At 39.4% G+C, this 21,492-nt stretch overlaps 1 protein-coding gene across 7 annotated transcripts in view; it reads left to right on the forward strand.

The window, feature by feature from the left end:
* Nucleotides 1–21,492, forward strand: part of LOC132382466 (multiple C2 and transmembrane domain-containing protein 2-like) — a 430,775-nt gene that overhangs the window by 253,172 nt on the left and 156,111 nt on the right. For 5 of the 7 annotated variants that reach the window (XM_059952696.1, XM_059952689.1, XM_059952690.1 and 2 more), the window contains exons 13-17: nucleotides 6,147–6,249; nucleotides 10,925–11,027; nucleotides 14,714–14,815; nucleotides 16,742–16,816; nucleotides 20,923–21,042. In XM_059952696.1, coding sequence (XP_059808679.1) covers nucleotides 6,147–6,249; nucleotides 10,925–11,027; nucleotides 14,714–14,815; nucleotides 16,742–16,816; nucleotides 20,923–21,042 — 503 coding nt within the window. The remainder of the gene's footprint in view (nucleotides 1–6,146; nucleotides 6,250–10,924; nucleotides 11,028–14,713; nucleotides 14,816–16,741; nucleotides 16,817–20,922; nucleotides 21,043–21,492) is intronic. The other 2 variants (XM_059952695.1, XM_059952694.1) reach the window with 2 other exon arrangements.

Here is a 21,492-nt window from a genome sequence, read left to right on the forward strand (position 1 = left end):
ACGCTGCTCTAAATAAAGATTAGAGGCACTGTGATATTTCACTCCAATACACTGCGGCTTAATTGTCTGGCAGTGATCTGTGGGAGGAGGTCGAATTTATTCACCTGCCCTCCTGCTGTCATAATTCTTTTCAATTTAGAGGCTTGATTTGGAAGCTGACGATGTCTGCGGTGACCATGATAGATGCCGTGTATCCAGTTACACATCAAGCTGCTGTCTTGCCTGCATGTCAGATGTATTTTCCTCATAACAAGCCTTTTCTGTTCTACAGCCAGAGCTGTTCAGCACCAGTTCTCTGACTGAAGCCACATGGGGTTTTGTAATAAATCTGATTATATTTCGGACATCATTTAATTTTTGTCTTAAGTGGTGTACTCTCTATTTAGGAAAGTAAGTAAATATTTAGTGATATAATTTGGCTGTAAGCCTGTCCACTTACAATAAAGTCTGAATTAAAAAGGGTATTATGAGTCTGCTACGGAATGCCTCAGCACCATTTGGATCAATGGTCATGGTGAAGGAGATTAAATTCATTAAAGAAGGGAGGGGAATTTCCTGAAAGAATGAAAGAAGTGCTGAAGAGCAAAGAAAATTGTGTACAGAGGAAGAACCAGCACAGACTGTTTGAGTCCAGTGTCTTATTTCTCTCTTTAAGGTATTTTTCTGTGTTTTCAGTGATCAGCTGCTTTATTAGGTGCCTGTTGTACCTAATAAAGTGGCCACTGAGTGAATATTCATGGGCTTCTGTTGCTGTAGCCCATCCACTTCAAGGTTCGACGTGTTGTACGTTCATATTTGCCCTTGCTGTAATGTATGGTTATCTGAGGTACTGTCACCTTCCTGTCAGCTTGAGCCAGTCTGGCCATTCTCACCTTAACAAGGTGTTTTTGCCTACAGAACTGCGGCTCACTGGTTATTTCTTTGCTTTTCACACCACTCTCTGTATGAAAATCCCAGGAGGTTAGCAGTTTCTGAGGTACTCAAACCACTCTGCCTGGTACCAACAATCAGTCCACGGTCAAAGTCACTTAGACCATATTTCCTCCCCTTTCTGATGTTCAGTCTGAACCATGTCTGCATGCTTTAATGCATTGAGCAGGTGTATAGCTGTACCTAATAATGTGTCCACTGAGTTTATAGACCAACAGTATGACTACTCTCAAAAGATCTGATCCTCTCCCGACATGAATGTCCTTTGTTCCCAGTGCCTATGAGTATCTGACACTTACAAATACAGCTCTCTTTGGAATTTGAATTGGTTGTACTAAGGTACAATGAAAGACCTTGTTCTGCTTACTATTGCAAACGTATGTGCATCAAGGTAGTAGATTGGGAAAAGCAACAACAGAATGCAGAATATAGTGTAACAGTTAAAGAAAAGTGCTGTTCAGGTAATAAATAAGGAGCATGACAAGGCAAATTGAGAGACAGAGTTCACCATATAACAGCAAGGCAGAACAGTCTTTGGTATACTTATAACCATATAACAATTTCAGCATGGAAGCAGGCCATCTCGGCCCTTCTAGTCTGTGCTGAGCGCCTACATTCACCTAGTCCCACTGACCCGCACTCAGCCCATAACCCTCCATTCCTTACCTATCCAATTTTACTTTAAATGACAATACCGAACCTGCCTGTACCACTTCTACTGGAAACTTGTTCCACACAGCTACCATTCTCTGAGTAAAGAAATTCCCCCTCGTGTTACCCTTAAATTTTTGCCCCCTAAGTCTCAACTCATGTCCGCTTGTTTGAATCTACCCTACTCTCAATGGAAAAAGCCTATCCATGTCAACTCTATCTATCCCCTTCATAATTTTAAATACCTCTATCAAGTTCCCCCTCAACCTTCTACGCACCAAAGAATAAAGACCTAACTTGTTCAACCTTTTCCTGTAACTTAGGTGCTGAAACCTAGGTAACATTCTAGTAAATCTTCTCTGTACTCTCTCTATTTTGTTGACATCTTTAATTCGGTGACCAGAACTGTACACAATACTCCAAATTCAGCCTTACCAATGCCTTGTACAATTTTAACATTACATCCCAACTCCTATACTCAATGCTCTGATTTATAATGGCCAACATACCAAAAGCTTTCTTCACCTCCCTATCCACATGAGATTCCACCTTCAGGGAACTATGCACCATTATTCCTAGATCATTCTGTTCTACTGCATTTCTCAATGCCCTACCATTTACTGTGTATGTCCTATTTTGATTATTCCTACCAAAATGTAGCACCTCACACTTACCAGCATTAAACTCCATCTGCCATCATTCAGCCCACTCTTCTAACTGGTCTAAATCTCTCTGGAAACTTTGAAAACTGACTTCATTATCCACAACGCCACCTACCTTAGTATCATCTGCATATTTACTAATCCAATTTACCACCCCATCATCCAGATCATTAATGTATATGACAAACAACATTGGACCCAGTACAGATCCCTGAGGCGCACCACTAGTCACCGGCCTCCAACCCGACAAACAGTTACCCACCACTACTCTCTGGCATCTCTCATCCAGCCACTGTTGAATTCATTTTACTACTTCAATATTAACACCTAATGATTGAACCTTCCTAACTAACCTTCCGTGTGGAACCTTGACAAAGGCCTTACTGAAGTGCATATAGACAACATCTACTGCTTTACCCTCGTCAACTTTCCTCGTAACCTCTTCAAAAAATTCAATAAGATTTGTCAAACATGACCTTCCACGCACAAATCCATGTTGACTGTTCCTAATCAGACCCTGTCTATCCAGATAATTATATATACCATCTCTAAGAATACTTTCCATTAATTTACCCACCACTGACGTCAAACTGACAGGCCTATAATTGCTAGGTTTACTCTTAGAACCCTTTTTAAACAATAGAACCACATGAGCAATGCACCAATCCTCTGGCACCATCCCCATTCCTAATGACATTTGAAATATTTCTGTCAGAGCCTCAGCTTGTGAGTGTGTTCATGGACGCAGAGAGACAGGAAGACACACCTTTTAAACTCTTTTAGTAGTACTGCATTTGAACTCTGTTTGCTGAAATTAACCTAGCGTTTCCAAAGTTCAAAGTAAATTTCATTATCATATTACATATATATTACCATATACAACCTTGAGATTTATTTTATTGTGGGTGTACTCAACAAATCTATAGAATGGAAACTCTAACAGGATCAAAGAAAGATTAACCAGAGTGCAGAAGACAACAAACTATGCAAATGAAAATATAAATAAATTGCAATAAATAATAAGAACATGAAATAATGAGATAAAGAGTCCTTGAAACTGAGATTACTGGTTGTGGAAACATTTTAATGATGGGCATTGGGTAAACTGCTGTTGCAGTCTTCACAGGGTTAGCCTGGCACAGGATGTTTGAACCCATTCATTTAGATCTGCTCTGTAGGACTGTAGGGAAGAATTCTTTTTAATTAGTAGTGTTTGCTTTAATACTATAGTTCATAAATTCTTAATGCCACCAAGTTCACACCAAGCAGCAACTAAACACTTACACTACTCCTATACTGATGCCATTTTATTTTCCCGATATTCCTGTAGCAGTCCGCAGGTTTACAATCCACATAAACTAGGGACAATTTACAACAGCCAATTCACCTATCAACCCCATGGTCCCCAGGAGAACATGCAAACTCCATACAGGCAACTTTGGAAATCAGGATTGAAAATATTTTAATAATTCCGGCTTACGTTGTATTTAAATGTCTCTAAATGAAGTCTTCAGAGCATTGGTAAGCCTCGACAGCTTTGATGATTGACTATGCTGGGGGTATGGCTTAACTGCCTGTCAAAGGCTTGCAAGTCTGTTGAAGGTTTACTGTGTCCCAATTGTGTTGCTTGAGGTCCAGCTGTAACATGGGGTCAGGCAACTCAATCCTATAATGATCAACCTTCTGGGTCCAGAGCAGGCAACTTCAGAACAGTTGTGACTATAGGCCACAGGTCCCTCTTGAGAAAAAAAAGTCCTGGCCACTAAAGTAGTAATTCATTTGGAAGAAATGCAGTGTGCACCTCGTAAATATTAAAGTGTGAATATCAGGACGGTTTGCACCAGTAAGCAATACTCACCCTTAAACAAGATGCCGTTTAATTAGTTCTAATGTGTCATCCATATTTTTATCTCTTTAATAAATAACACATGTTTCAGTTGGAACAAACGATGCAGGCTGAGGTAAATGTTATTGTTTGTGCTCCTTCACAGCACATGATCCCCATTAGTCAGTACTTAAACAAGGTATGGAAGATTTCTATTGGTGATAACTCTTTGAGCTGCTATATAAATCATGACACTAAAGTAATAAAGTTGGCACTGCCTGCTAATGGAGTGTGTGAACCCGTTCATAAACAAAGAACAATAAGTGCTGCATGATTCATTACCTCATAAGATGGTGCGTGCAAAAAATTTTGTGTCTTTGTGACTTACAGTGTAGTCAGATTCACAAGAGCTTCTAGGAAATGCCCTTTAACCTTGTCTGGCCACTCTGTTCCTAATGCTTTGATGCAAAGCCAAAGGAGACTAACACCAGGATATAGTATCATATAAAATTACTGCACTTAACATTACTCTATTGCTTTGAAAGTGCCGTTGGCTTCCACTAAATACCAGACTTTGCAAAATCAGTTTTCAAAAAGGCAATTTTGATAATGAATCTAAAATATGCACAAATGAAATGCTTTCTGAAAGGATTTTTCATATATTATTGCAGTTTTTTATTAGTAATCTTTGTTAAAATGCTAGATATACAATGAAAGGCTGTGTGTGTATTCATTGTGTGTATAGACAAAATGAATGTGGAGATGTTTGTGAGTCTTTCTGTAAAAATGTGTAAACAGCTAAGAATAGAATTTCTAGCAGCTTCCATCATATTCCACCAATCCCCCACTGAAGTTAAAAAAGATAAACACTGAATAATAATGCACACAAAATGCTGGAAGATCTCAGCAGGTCAGGCAGCATCAATGGAAAAGAGTAAACAGTTGACATCTTGTCCCAAAATGTCGACTGATTACTCTTTTCCATAGATGCTGCCTGACCCGCTGAGTTCCTCCAGCATTTTTTGTGCATTGCTTTGGATTTCCAACATCTGCAGATTTTCTTCTGTTTGTAACTTTGAAGTACATTTTGGTTCTGTGTATGTCTATGTGTAATATTGTATGTAATGGATGTGCGAGACACAGGTCAGCAAAGGTCAGGGAGTTAGCATGGAAGTTAAGCCCTATAGCCCAACTTGTCCTTATGAACCAGGTGTCTTCCCGAACCTAGTCTAAATATGCCTGCATTTGACTCAAATCCCTCTAAACCTTTCCTATCCATGAACCTGTCCAATTGTCTTTTAAATGTATATAGTTCTCTCGTTCCATATACCCACCACTCTCTGTGAGGAAGAACCTGCTTCTCAGGTCTTTTTCAAATCATTCCTCTCTCACCTTAAACTGCCTACCCTTTATACTCTCCTACCTTGGAGAAAAGACAGACCTTATCAAAACTCCTCATGATTTGTAAATATATGCAAGGTCATGTCTCAACCTCGTTTACTTCTGGGATAAAAGCCCTAACTTATTGGGTCTCTCATCATAACTCGATCCCTCCAGTTCCAGTGAGGAGTTATTGGTTTAAGAAAGAAGAACAAACTCACATTTGTGCAATATAATGGAAAATGATCGACAAGTTATACATTCTCCTCTCCCTCTGAATGAGTTTTCACAAATCCTTTATTTGATTTATTCATAATTCTTGTCTAATTATGGTCCCAACATTTGACTTCCCTACAATCGGAAGCATATTTCTGCATAGTACATCTCAATCTTCTAGACTTCTTTTGGATCACTCCTCAGCTTTCAATCTTCCCTGATTATTGTAATCCCTTGGCTTTGGCATCAGCCTAGTAAGTCATTGTTGAACCTTATCAATGCTCTTTAAATGCTTTTTATTAATTTACTTACACTGATTTTATAGAATTTCTAGCATGCATTGTGAATGCCCACAAGAAAATGTCTATCGTGATATACGTGTACTTTGAAAATAAATTTACTTTGAACTTTGAACTTCAGCTTTCAAAATTTGACCCATTGGTTCTTGTCTTAATCAATGAATATTCAATTCTTTTTAATAGGAAAAAGTGATCCGTTTTGTGTTCTGGAGCTGGGAAACGATCGACTACAAACACATACCATCTACAAGAATCTCAATCCTGAATGGAACAAAGTTTTCTCATTGTAAGTTATTTTATAACAACTGAAAGGTTGTTTTACTTGTATGAGTGTGTCCCTGATGCTAAAGTAAGAAATTTCTTATTATCAGGTGTAAGATTGTGATTATTAACAGGCTTTACCTCATTTTTAGACTATAAAAATTGCACATTTTATTGTCCTCACACAAGTAAGTTTATTTAGTTATTATGCCGTGTAAACCCTTTGAATTACAATCCTTATTTCTTAATCTAGAAATTATCAGTAATTATAATAATTAAAAAAAATAATATTCTGAGCCAATCAAAGTTATATCTTTAGCTTCTATGTCATTGCTCGAGCATTATTCTGACCAACATGACAGGAGAAGATCAAAGTTTTGTTTATTTATTAATGGGCATCGCTGGCAGAGCTCACGTTTATTGCTCATTCCTAGTTGCCCTTGAGAAGTGAGGTAAGTGACATGAACTACTCCTGTCCTTCTGGTGAAGGAATGTGCATCATGTCATTGGATAAGGATTCCAGGATTTAGTCTCAATGCCAACAAAGTGATGTATTTCTAAGTCAAGCTAGCTTGCAGTAATTGGTGATTCCTCTGCATGTGAAGCTATTATCTTTCCTCGTGGTAAAGGTAACAGGTATAGGAAGTGCTGCTATATTAGCTGAGTAACTGCAGTGAGTTAGTGGGTAATACATCCTGCAGAAGGAATGCATTTCTAGTTTTATATATAATGAAAGGACCAAGTTAATTGTTATGTCACAAATCATGTTTATTGATCTTGGAACTGCATTAGTCCAGCTGTGTAGAAAGCATCTCATCACATTCTGACTTTTCGATGGTGGGAAGACTTAAAGATGTTAGGAAGGGAGTCATTCTCTGCTGGGTAGCCACTGTCTAGACTGCTCTTATAGTCTAATTGTTTATATGGTTGGTCTATTTGAGTGTCTGGTCAAAGAAGGTTCGTGTGATGGTTTGAGAGCTCAGTAATGTAGTGCCATTGAGTATTAAGGGTAATCATTGAAACCCTGTCTTGTTGGAGATGTTTATTGTATAGCACGGGTTTTATGAATTTTTCTAGCTTCTCACCAGGTTATGCTTATAACTCAGCCAGAAATGGTTTAATTATCTCAGGAGTTGTGTATAAAATAAATATCGTGTGGCCATTAACAAGTATCCCCATTTGTGACAAAGAAAAACAAACATTGGACAACAAATATTTTGCTTCCGGAATACATTTTGGTGTAACTGATGGAGTTTGGGCTGCTGACCATGAAATTCCCTATCACACACCATATTTTTAAAATCACTTATACTTGTTATTTGAATTCATAATTCAAGCCAATTAAAATGTTGCCCACGATTAAACTGAAAAGTTCTTTATCTTGTACAAGTATACTTGGGCAGAGTTGATGCTACATGGCAGGACAGAGAGGATAAAAAAGCTTCTCTTGCACACCGTTCCATGCACTTGTTTACTTTCTGTTATATTTGTTGTGGGTATGTACTTAAATCCAAAATACAGAGCATAATTCCTCTCATTAAGAAAGCCTATGAGCTACACTTTGCATGTAAAATTGGCAACCAAGGTAAAGCCCAAGCTCTTCACATTTATCGTGCAAAATGCGCTCAGATCTTAGAGCTTGGCTCAGAGGTACTTGGAAGTCAATGCCATTCACTGTCCTGATGATACGGCGAGAGCAGAAGAATCACATGGCTAACTGCTCCTTCTTTCTGTCCAGTGTCTCTGGTTTCTCCAATAAAAAACAAGAAATCCATTGAATACTGCAACCTCCCTTCGGCCATGAGACCTATGCCGCATGATGATAGCCATCAGAGACATGGAGCCTAGAGGAGGATGCCATGATACAGGAATGGAAAGCGGCACTGACACCGATACAGACAAAGATATTGAACCCTTTATATTGAGTGAGCCTCATCTGATAACTCAATCTAAGTTAAATGACCTGGTCAGAGATTTCATTTTGTTAAAAGCAATAGCAGAATTACTAGGGTCCAGTCTGCCAGAGTGAAATTTGCTATCACCAGGCACAAAAATTTCCGGGAAGGGTTTTGATATTTGAGACCGATTTTTCCCAGTGTCACTGATGCCAAGATTAAGGAAGAGCATTTTTGTTGGTCCACAAATCGAACTGATTATCAATGACAAATAATTGGAAGAACTTCCAGTGGGACCGGAGAAAATCGCAAGGAAGGCATTCAAGGATGTTGTAGAAACATTTCTTGTCAACTACAGAACACTAAATATGTGCATCTGTTTGACAACATGCTTCAGGCATACAAAACTTCAAAGTGTAACCTGCCACTAAAGATTCATTTTCTTCATTCCTATTTAGATTTCTTCCCTGCAAATCACTGATGACCATGTGAAAGGTTTCATCAGGACTTTGTGGTCTTGGATAAAAGTTATCAGGACAATTGGAATTCATCAGTGAAGGCTGATTATTGCTGAACACTTAAGGGAGAAGCCTCAGACACTGAGTGCAAATGAAAATCAGCAACAAAACATTTTTAACTTAGCTGAACTATTGCAAAGCAATAGTTAAGCAATTAAACACATTGTATTTAATAAAAGTTATTTGCTTGTTTCTTCAGCTTCCTATGTGATACAAGTAGTCTGGAATTATATTTGTTTTCAGCTTCAAGCAGTGTAGCATAACCACAAAACAATTCTGAGGAAGTAACACGTTAGAAAATAAATTGCTGTCCATTGTAATTGATGATTTAGATCAATGTAGTCAGAGATGGGTTAACACCTGAGGAATTCTAGCAGCATTTCCTGTATTTGGGATGATAAACACAGTCATCTTCCTTTGTGCTAGCTACAGTCCCAGTGTTTGAAGCATTTTATTCCTTTGATGCCCACTGACTCCAAGACATTCTGGTAAAACTGAAGTCAGCTAAGTGCTGCACTGAGGTCAAAGATCATCACGTCTATTTTAGCTCTGGAATTCTTCTGATTGGTCTAAGGCTATGATAGGGTTTAGAACAAAGTGATCTTAATAAAGCCCAAAATGAATGTTGGTGAACAGGTTTCTAGAGAATATGTGTTGCTCAACAACACCCTTTATCGTTTTGTTAATTGTTGAGAATTAAATGAATAGTAACTAGAAGAATACTTTATTATCACCAAACAATTGAAACTAGAGCATACAATCATTACAGCGATATTTGATTCTGTGCTTCGCGCTCCCTGGAGTGCAAATCAATAGTAAGTATAATAAAAATTTAAATTATAAATCATAATAAAAAAATAGAAAAGGGAAAGTAAGGTAGTGACAAAAACAAATCCCGAGAGACAGGTCCGGATATTTGGAAGGTACGGCCCAGGTCAGAGTCGGGATCTGTTCTGCAGTCTTATCACTGTTGGAAAGAAGCTGTTCCGAAATCTGACCCTACGAATCTTCAAGCTCCTGAACCTTCTCCCGGAGGGAAGCGGGACAAACAGTGTGCTGGCTGGGTGGGTCTTGGCCTTGATTATCCTGGCAGCACTGCTCCGACAGCGTGCGATGTAAAGTGAGTCCAAGGACGGATGATTGGTCTAGAATACATTTGTCTTCTTTTGTCTGACCATTGCAGACCTAATCAATATTTTAGAGTGCTAAGTGGATGCCAGTGTGGGAATTGGGCTAGAACACCTTGCCTAGAGTCACGTAGTCACTCACAAGTATAGCAGGCAAATGGGCCCTTCAGCCTACCACATCTGCAACAATTATCAACCGCCCACTTGCATTCACGCTATTCTTTCTACGTCCAATCAATTCAGAGGGAGCAATATGTAGAGGCAGTTTAGCTAACCAGCCTTCATGTCTTTGGGATGTGGAAGGAAACCAGAGCAGCTGAAGGAAACTCATGCAGTCACAGGGAGAAAGGTCAAACTATGCACAGTGGTCAGAATTGAACAGAGTCTCTGGTATTGTGAGGCGGTAGTTCTAATAAATCTGCAACTGTGCTGCTACAACTAGTTCGGCAGCAGCCAGATCTTGTCTAGTCTTTTAACCGTTGTTATGTCCAGAGTTCACAGCTGTTTCTTTACATCATGAATTAGCCAGAAGCTGGCCAGTATGCCGATGAGGATTGTAGTAGAAAGCTGAGATAAATTGTGCACGTGGCATTTCTAGCTGAGGATGGCTGTTAATGTCTCCTGTTGTGCATCAGATTTATTGGATTAGATTGTTTAATTATTATTTTCTTTGCAGCTTCACGATTAATTGCTTGTGTTTTATTTAACCACTTATATATATGTAATTGTTTAGTGTGTTCCCTAGTGACCACGGTATGTATACACAATTATTTAGCACTGTATGTTCCTATTAATTATATTTGTGTCATTCTGGAAAGCTTTGGGAGTTTCTCCGGTGCTGCATTATTTGAATAGGGACTTTCTGATTGGTTAACTCTTATCTACAAATTCGAATGGAATGTTTATTATCCATGGAGTGCTAAAAGAGCTGACCATGAAGCTACACCATCTTTCTCTCTTTCTGCTTCTTTCTTCCTTCATTTATCAGACCTCTATTGCTGTCTGTTTTTTTAATTTTCTTTGATCAATTAGCGCTTAATAAAACAATTGTGAAGCAACAAGTTTTGTGCCTCTTTCCTGACTTCTGAAAGAATCTTGGATTAAAACAGCAGAATTCAACACAGTACAACATGTTAATAATTGTTTCCTTTTCCCTGTAGTAATATTAGGGACATCCACGATGTCCTGGAAGTTACGGTCTACGATGAAGATGGGGACAAGCCACCGGACTTCCTCGGCAAAGTTGCAATACCTTTGCTCTCTGTAAGCACTCAGTGTCTACAACTACTGTGAATTTTGTTTGCAAAGGCCAGCTTATTTCCAGCATTAAACCCTTCGTCATCTTTCTTTTCCAATCTTTTTATTATTATTATTATTAATATCAACATAATAAGATTAATACATAGAAAATGGGATTACAAACATACAAATTTAAACTGAACATGAAAGGATACATAAGCAATAGTTACAATATAAATGAGTCTTCCCAAATCATGGACGATACAAGTAACATATAAACAAAGCAAAACTAGGTATATCATAATATATATAAAAAAAACAGAAAAGAGAAAAAGAAAAAAAAATTAAGCTAGAAAAACTAATCTAACAACCTAATACCTAATACCTAATAAGGAAAAAAAACAAAAAAAGAAAAAAGGAAAAAAAAATGAAAAAAAAGGGCTGTTTATAATATCTAACAAAAATACAAAATCATCAGTGTCATCAACTCCGATCCTCTCTCAACATATGTAAAATCAAAACTGGAAAAACAAATAGGCTTGGAACAGGGTCACATTATATCATATGAAAATATTGAGTAAATGGTCTCTATATCTTTTCAAATTTAATAGAAGGGTCAAATACAACACTTCTATTTTTTTTCTAAATTTAGGCATAAACATAGTCTGAGAAAACCAATGAAATACGGTAGGAGGATCAAAAAGTTCCTACATTTCATTTTTAAACTCTGCTACATCTCAGGAGTCTCACCCAGTTCCATAAGGGAAATAAAAACAATATGCTGACAACACCTAGAGGTCAGTCAGAATCTGTGGACAGAGAAACATCGTCATCTGTGTGCTGTCAAAAGAGTCATGAGGCTGAAATCTAGAATCTTCAATGAATAAGAAAAATGAGGGGTGATTGATAAATTTGTGGCCTAAGGTAAAAGGAGACAATTTTAGAAAACCTGGCACATTTATTTTTCAACGTAGTCCTCTCCTACATGTACACACTTAGTCCAGCGGTCGTGGAGCATACGGATCCCTTCTTTGTGGAAGTGGTCCACAGCAGGGGTGATTGATAAGTTTGTGGCCTAAGGTAGAAGGAGATCTGTTATGCAGCTCTCATTACATGCACATGCAGTTCAACTCTTTGAGTGATAATGCAGAAAGTTTGAAATTAATAACTCATCGTCTACCTTAGGCCAGGAATTTATCAATCACCCCATGCTGTGGACCACTTCTTGAGGTCCAAGACGCCGACTTCTACAAAGAAGGGATCCGTATGCTCCACAACTGCTGGACTAAGTGTGTAAATGTTGGAAAAATAAATGTGCTAGGTTTTCTAAAATTGACTCCTTCTACCTTAGGCCACAAACTTATCAATCACCCCTCAGCATTTCGGGCAGCATCTGTGGCAAATAAACTTTTCATCTTACAGGTCATCATGTGCTGATGATTGATTCTGTTTCTCTGTCCACAGATTCTGACTGACCTCTAGGTGTTGTCAGCATATTGTTTTTATTTCCCTTATGGAACTGGGTGAGACTCCTGAGATGTAGCAGAGTTTAAAAATGAAATGTAGGAACTTTTTGATCTGTAATTTCTAGCTCTTTTGTTTGTGTATTGGGTGCACTCATGGTGATAGTTTACAACTGCAGTTCGCTCTGCACATTAGTCCTTGATTCTCACTGTCTCAGCATGACATCCTATGAACAAATTCAATAATATTTCAAACATATTAGCACCTATCTTATTCTCCTATCAGATTCCTTCTTCTTCAGCCATATATCTCTTTTACCTATCCCCTCCTAGCTTCTTACTTCTTTCCCCCTCCCCAAAGCACCCTCCTTCTCCCTTACCTGGCCTCGCCTATCTCCTGCTAGCTGGTACTGCTTCCCCTCTCCCATCATTTTATCCTGGCTTCTGCTCCCTTCCTTTCTAGACCCAAGGAAGGGTCTCAGCCCAAAATGTCGTCTGTTTATTCCCCTCCATAGATGCTGCCTGACTTGCTACGTTCCTCCACATTTTGTGTGTGTTGGTCTGGAGGTATCAGCTGCATATTTTGTTCACTCTGGACAAACTGTATTACATCTCAATGACAATGTAGTGCAAGGTGAACTGAAGCTGTGTCAGAACCATTGGGCTTGACATGCTACAGATGAGCTGTTAAGATTAAATCTATTCTTTCCTGTGGAGTGAGTTACTGCCACCTAATTATTTTAGGACAAGATTAGAAATGGCCTTTATTCTGACTGGTCAGAACGAAACCTGCTCGACTTACGTTTATTATAGCATCACATTGGTGGTGATGGGAGGGAGAGAGAGGAAGGACCATGCTTGAAATGGAACGGAAAGAGTACTGGACCTGTCTGCCTACAGCAAGAGAGTCGCTCTAGAGATTGTGTTTGGACCATGTTATGAAATCGCACTTGTGGAATTTCAGTACATACATATTCGTGATGGAATGTAGAATAAAGAGACTAGACGAAGCTCATTATAAACTGTCAGCAAGCAATCAAACCTTGCTATTACAATTACCTGGAAAGGCTAAATATGTTGAAATTATATTGGTGCTTGCTATGAGCTTGTAACATGAGAGAACCACCCTATCAATCATTTAAGCCACTCTATTGACTATAATGAGACCCTGGGGATTTATAATCTTGCGAAGTTTCTAACAAGGTTGCATTTACGAGGCAATAGTCAACACAATTTAACAACTGTAAAATCAGAACAAGAAAATACATCCCCTTGGATTAGGTACATGCTAAACATTTCTAAAGAGTGAGCATCTGTCTTTCTCTCAGTTGACAATATTCCTTTTTCAGTGGTCAACAAATAAACAGTAGTTATAAATTTAAAGAAAGGAACCTTATGTTAGGAAGATGGGGGTGCAGGATCTAATCACATTCGCATGTGAAATATGGTGTTAAAGTAGGGTCAGTCAGACTAAACATATGAGGAAGTACATTGCAATTCCTGCTACTGGACCTTCCTACTGAAGCAATAAACCTCGAGAAAACCTCAGGTTCTATTGTTTGAGGCACATAGTGGATTAAGTTTCAGGATCTCCTTTGCCAAGGTTTTATAGTTTCATTTTCCATCTCTGTACATGGCTATGATTGTTAGTTAGTTACTGCCTGTTACTCCACTGGTGTTTAGGACAGTAATGAAGGTCCTCCATAGTCTGCATTGCTGTTTCTGTAACAATTATGTTTTGACCAGTAAGGGTTGTTAGCCCTGAGCTGAAACCCCCAACCCAGAGGACTGGTAGACCACTCTTAGTCTGACCTCTGACTTTTGACCTCTTTGGCATGGGTGACCCTACCAAGAGCCAAAGCACTAGGCCCTAACACAGGTCTCTAGGTCATCAAGGCACACATCCCTCCAAACCCGACGACAAGGTTGCGGTCCTCTTGGAGGTGTAGTTGTTAAGCTGTGTGAAACCCTTTTCAATAATTATAATGCTAATACAGTTTGAGACCCTGAAACAAAGTAGAGTGGATTTTGGAGGAAGTGATCAGCTAGAGCTTTCTTATTATCCTTGTAATCTTAACTTGACATTGACACAAAGCAGCTTCAGCTTTACTCAAAATGCTTTGAGTGTAAAAGTGCAGTTGACCAGTAACCAGATGACTTGCCATTCTCCTGCTGGGGCTGAGGAGGCCTTGTGAGGTTTCGTGGTTAAGTCTCGACTCCACAGAATGTTCTGCTTTGTGACTCTAGGTCAGGAATGGTCACAGGACTGGATACGTACTGAAGAACAGGAAGCTGGGACAACGAGAAAAGGGAGTTCTTTACTTACAGATGGACATTATCTCTAACCCGGTGAGTAAGCACGGTGTGGATTATTCTGACTCTGTAGGTCGTTTAGTAGCCGTTTTTGATTATAAGCATTTTCTGTTTAATTTGCTTTAGTGGCCATTTAGTGAAAAGACCTAGTTCCTGCAGTAATGAAGATTAAAATGCCCAGGTTTACCACATGGAGTGAATGTAATGGACAGATTTGGTGCATGGGACCAATGCAGGGTCCAAGTCTCCGTACCTTCCTGGTACCCAATATCATTGGTAGCTCTAAAGGATATGCTACAGGTCTGACAAAGCTGTGGTCCAGATCATTGGTTGCACAGGCCCGAGGAGCTGACTCTCCTGCTCCCATGTTAACAGTACAGAGCAAAACACTCAGTGGCCATTTTATTAGGTGCAGGAGTGGAACCCCAGTGTGATCTTCTGCTGCTGTAGCCCATCCACTTTAAGGTTTGACCTGTTGTGCATTCAGAGATTCTGCACACCAGTGTGGTAATGCGTGATTATTTAAGTTACTGTCGCCTTCCTCACTGCTTGAACCAGTCTGGCTGTTCTCCTCTGACCTCTCTCATTAGCAAGGCATTTTCACCCACAGAAAATGCTGTCATGGGATAGTTTATTTTCTTTCTCTCATCATTCTCTGTAATTTCTAGAGACAGTTGTGCGTGAAAATTCCAGGAGACCAGCAGTCTCTGAGATACTTAACCCACCCCATCTGGCACCAATAATCATTCCACGTTCAAAGTGGCTGGCGTAGATCCCCATCCTGATGTTTGGTTTGAACAACAACTGAACTTCTTGACCATTCTTGACTTCTTGCATTGAGCTGCTGCCACATGATTGGCTCATTAGATATTTGCATTAATGAGAAGGTGTACAGGTGTGCCTAATGAAATGGCCACTGAGAGTAAATCCACATATTCTTGACGAATAAACTCTTCTTGGGCTTCCAGCTGGGTGCAAGTATCGGTTTTTAACTAACAAACTCTGCCATCTTCATCATGAATCTCTAAAAAACCATGCTGCTATTAGATTATCATAAGAGCTGAGGGACAGCTAAACCATTGCTGTATGGTTACTACTAATCATTCAAAATCATTCCAAAGGCAGTCCATCTAAGAGAGGGAAAACTCTGATTTCAAACCTCTGCTGCCTTGTGGCCATACCCACTCATGGGAAAGGCTACGGCAGTAAACCCTGAGCAGAAGTCCTGAGCTGGAGTCCCTAAGGCAGTCTGACATTGTCTTCAACCTCGTTCTGGCAACTCCTGCGACGACACTGGTGTCAAGCTGTATCGGATCTTGCCCTTCCCTTGGTGGCGTGGAGAGGGAAGACTTGCTACATGAGTGATTGCTGTTCTTCCATACAACCTTGCCCAGGCCTGGGCCCTGGAAACCATTCCAGGCACAGATCCATGGTCTCGCGAGACTAATGGATGCCAGCTTATTGAATATGAAATCTGTTCATGGGCGGTGGGAAGGAAATTAATTTACCTTATTCGTCCTTTAGAGGAAATATATGTTCCAAGTATGCGAGCTGGATGTGCAGTGCACCCATCCTGAGCTGTATTCCAAATCAAAAATTAGACCAGCTACAGTTCAAAGTCAAGGTTGAGTTTATTTTCATATATGCACAAGTACACAGAGAAACTTACTCAGAGCAGCATTATAGACTCAGAGAATCACACAAAAAATAAATTAAGCACAATTTTTACAAGAAGGAACATATTTACAGCAAAAAACCTCCATGTTAGTGCAAAGTGATCCAAGTGGTCATGCTGTTTCTAAAGTTTAGTGATTACGGCATAGCCAGTGGTTCAAGAACCAAACTGTGTCTTATATTCAGTGTACAGAGTTTAACTCAGCATTACATGATTTTTATTTCCTTGTGAATAACCCAAAATGATGAGTAAAGCTTCAATATTTGTTTTTTTTTTAATTTTCTCAGATTAAAGCAAGCCTCAGAACTTTTAAACCAAAGGAATCAAGGAAATTAGAAGAAAACCCTAAATTTTCAAAAAAGGTATTTCAACTTTTTAAGACTAACAACTATAATTTATATATTGGCAGCTTAGCACTCATTTCTTTGAACACAATGTGATCAGAGATTTATATAGCTTCAAGGGCCCTGTTGGGCGCCACAGTAGCATAGTGGTTAGCGCAACACTATTACAGCTCTGGGCATCAAAGTCCGGAGTTCAAACCCGGCATCCTCTGTAAAAGTTTGTACATATCTGCCTCCAGTACTCATTTTCCCCTCCCCCTCCTACTTTCAAATCTCTTACTATCTTTCCTTTCAGTTAGTCCTGACGAAGGGTCTAGGCTTGAAATGTTGACAGCTTTTCTCCCTACAGATGCTGCCTGGCCTACTGCGCGTGTTGCTTGAATTTCCAACATCTGCAGATTTCCTTGTGTTTGCCTCCAGTACGTGTGGGTTTTCCTCAGATGCTCAAGCTTCCTCCCACAGTCTAAAGATGTACTGACAGACAGACAGACAGGCAGGCATACTTTATTGATCCCGAGGGAAATTGGGATCAGTATGGTAATATGTCATTGTAAATTGCCCTGTGATTAGGCTAAGGTTAAATTGGGAGTTGTTGAGGATTGCTAGGTGTCACAAGTTGGTAGGGCCTATTCTGTTCCGTATCTCTAAAATAAAGTAATACTTGAGCATTAATGCTAAAAGAGGAAAGTATGGATCAAGTAATAGTTGCAGGGAAGATGCAGAAATATTCACCTTCTGTATTTTACTTTTGTTTGTTTTCAGAGAATTACAAAGACATTCTTAATGTGTGACCAGAATTCTTCCCTTTGGTCTCATTCTTACTCTACTTTGTACCATGCAAGGAAATAGCTCAGAAGGAAACCATTCAGTCCTTTGACCTTCTGTCATCTTTTTGGAATGTCTATTCAAGTAATCTTATAATGTACTGTATGTCTACATCTTTCACCCAAAGACCTTCAGATCTTTTCCAATAAAATTATGATGTGATCAGGATATAGATATGGCTGGCGAGTTGCCTTGAGTTGGGCCTCATCAAACCTCATTAGGAAACAGAAGATCTCAGAATCAAGCTCAATGCTTCAGATTATCTCCTGTAACTGTAAATATTACATAACAATCTTAAATAAATGAAAGGAAAAAAATGGGTGTATAACACAGGATCTGCCAAACTCCTGAATTTTGCCCCCTTTTTTTGAAAGTTTGCGTTATTAGTTTTAGAACCAAACTTTATCACCAGCTGTTCAAACCATTTAAGAAAGGTGCATGGAAGCAATGGATTTTTTTTTAAAGCCTAGTTATTATCATCTTTCTCACAGAAAGCATATATCTCCTGTTTTCCTCAGGTTGTACTGTCTCACTGTGTTGTACTGTGACAGATCAGTGCTTTCCAGGACCAACCAGTCTTTGTCAATCGTAAGGCCATGCCACTCAGGGACTTGTGCTAATATTATTCTGTGTCTCTATCTGCTATCGAACTATATATGTTTGTACATTGGCTCCAGAGAAACGCTGTTTCGCTTGGCTGCATACATGCGTATAGATGAATGACAATTAAACTTGAACTTAAACAGTAAAGTATAGACGTATTATACAATGTCAGACCTGTACCCACCAGTACTCTACCCCAGTGTTACATGGTGACAGAATTATGTCCACTGGTACTGTATCCCCGTGTAGTACAATGAAAGATCTGTCCCCACCATTACCTTACCCCACAGTATATATTGATAAAACTATGCCTATAGAACAGTGCCTGTGATGTTCAAGTTCATGTTTATCGCCATGCAACCATGTATGCATAAACTGCCTAATGAAATCACGTTCCACTAGACAAAGATGCACAAAACAATACGTGTAATTCACACATACTCTATAAAGTAATATTACCACAAATAAAGACTTATCTTAGAAAATAGTATATCCAGTTGTTTTAGTTCCCCATTTAAAATCATAGCAGTAGAGTTGACCACTCAGGCACTTGAGCGTTCTGCTCCATGGCAGAGTTAAGTGTAAGCTCAGCTCTGTATTCTTCCTTTCCATTTTCAGTATTGTTCACCTCCTTATTTATCAAGACTCTATCTAATGTCTTAAAATGTATTTGGAGTCTGCTTCCGTTATCCTTTGGAAAAGAGAATTCAATAGACTCACGACCCTCTGCCAGAAAAGCTTTCACTTCATCTCTGCCTTGAACGGATGATTTCTTTGTTACTGATCAGTAACTCATCGCTCTAGACTGGGGGTTCCTAACCTGAGGTCTGCCTCGGTTAGTGGTAGGGATTCTGGGCATAAAACAAGGTTGGGAACTCCTGCCGTAGATTCTTTGACAAGAATCTGGATGAGCATAAAGGTTAGCATGTACTTGGTGGACCAAAGGGTCAGTTTCTGTGCAGTGCAACTGTATAAAACATCTTTTCCATGCCCAGTTAAACTTAAAATCAATTATTTTCTTGACCAAATGTTCAAAAGATTCAAGATTCAAAGTATATTTTTTGCAGTATACAACCCTGAGATTTATCTCCCCACAGACAGCCACGAAACAAAGAAAACCATGGAACCCATTCAAAGAAGAACATGCAAACCAGTGCAAAAAAAAGTAAAAATCAGGCAAATGGCAGCCAAAAAAGAAGTGAAAAGCACAGAATCTAAAAAACAAATTGAATGAGAAAGAGTCCGGGCAACTTCAGTTCAGCTCTGTGTTCATTATCTGCAGGCTGTCCCAATTTGAAATCACCCAAAAACTTGCTGGCCAGTGCCACTGAACGCCTACGGTTCAGTTGTGAAGGCCCTATTTTGCTGATCTGAAGAATCCTGAACTGCAGTGGCAACATCCAGAATTATGTATTGAAACAACAATGACCCTAAAAGTAACCTAGCCATTTTGCAGCCAGCGCAAGCTTTGTAGTTGTCAAAACTGCTTTGTGCATATATATGTCTAATGTGTGGAAACATTCAAAATGATGAAGGAAACTTAATTACAATACTGTACTCACAGCATTTTGTATTTTGAACCATTCTGTTAAATTTCTGTTTCTCACAATAAGGCCTTGACATCTTTCCTAAAGGTTCTGCGACATAATGCAGAAGTGTCATGATTGTTTGATTTTAAATCCCAACGAGCTTCCTTGCCAATGCCAAGAAGAGCCATAAAGAGCCACCTTGCTAATGCCAGGGATTGCCACAGTGAGCCTCCTTTCCAATGCCAAGGCGAACCCACCTTGCCAATGCTAAGGATTGCAAAGGAGAGCTACCTTGCCAATGCCAAAGAGAGCCAAGGAAAGCCACCTTGCCAATGTCAAGGATTGCCAATGAGAGCCTCCTTGCTAATGCCTAGAAGTGCCAAGGAGAACCTCCTTGCCAATGCCTAGAAATGCCAAGGATAGCCTCCTTGTCAATGAGTTTGGTCTTTACGGTAAGAGATAAAGGGATTTTATTTTTGTGATTCTGACATAAAACATTGCTTTAAATCTTCACTACTGACCATTGCTGGCTTCGGTCCAAGCTTAAGTTGGATATTTGGAATCAAATTGTTCCTTCCCTTCCAGAACAAGAAGTGCGAAACATGGAGAAGGGAAGATTAATGAGGAAATGTTAAAAACTTTAAGGTATTCAATTGCAGGAGGGATTTTCACTGCTTACGTTCACACCTGATGGCCACCCAGATCATGGGACTTATTGTTAAAGTTGTGCAGAGAAATGAGGCAAGATTGGTCAGGCTGCCATCTGTTTCTTTGTCATGCATTTATATCACTCCTCTTCTGATGCCCAGTGAATTTCATAGCTCATGGAATACTTATTGGACAAATGCAACCAGTTGTATTGTACACAGCAAGTTCCCATGAGCAGTGTGATAATGACTTGATAATCTGGTTGATTTATTGATCGTTGGATAAACATGGAAGGGATTCTGCACTGCTCCTTCAAAGGGATGTGAGAAGTTCCAGTTCAACATTTCATCCAATGGGTGAAAGAGCGATTGAAGTATGGGTGTGTGGAAAGCCCCAAACTCTGTTCCTGCCTACTCTTCATATTGACCCACTATTGCTTGAGAAGCAAGATGCTGCTGTTAGACATTACAAGGACTCCTGCTCAGCTGCGTGACAATTGTGTTTGCTTGATGTTTGCAGGTGTTAACCAGGAATCTTAGACGAGTCCGGAATATCACCAGGACCTTATGGAGCACAGTCTGTTATGTCCAAAGCTGTTTTGAGTGGCAATCTGTTCAGAGAAGTTTAATAGCCTTCATGGTAGGTCGTATTTTTCTTTTCTCTAGTTTGCATTTAACAAGAAGTTCAGAGCTCTGTTCAATAATGGTAGCAAATACAGAACAAAAGGAAGATTAGAACACTGCCTTCAGGCTGAGTACAGTATCTTCCTGCTGTAAATCTCTGTGTCTTCAATACACAATGATCTCTGTTAAATGGTGTACATATTTATGGATCCTTTATTTATAGAGAGAATTCATAAGGCTTCCTCTCCTCGTTATAATCCCGGGTTTCAGACGGATTTTGAATGAAATGCTTACAAAAAGGAATTACTAAGAACTCCTGGGAATTAGCGTAGTAATTTTCCTTGCAGGCACAAGGATTGATTGTCAGATTTGGATTCAGATTTATTTATCACATGTACATGCAGTGAAAAACGCCATTTGTGCTAACAACCAACACACCTAAGGGTATGCTGGGGGGTAACCTGTC

This window comes from Hypanus sabinus, chromosome 28 (genome assembly GCF_030144855.1).
Source record: "Hypanus sabinus isolate sHypSab1 chromosome 28, sHypSab1.hap1, whole genome shotgun sequence".
Taxonomy (NCBI): domain Eukaryota; kingdom Metazoa; phylum Chordata; class Chondrichthyes; order Myliobatiformes; family Dasyatidae; genus Hypanus; species Hypanus sabinus.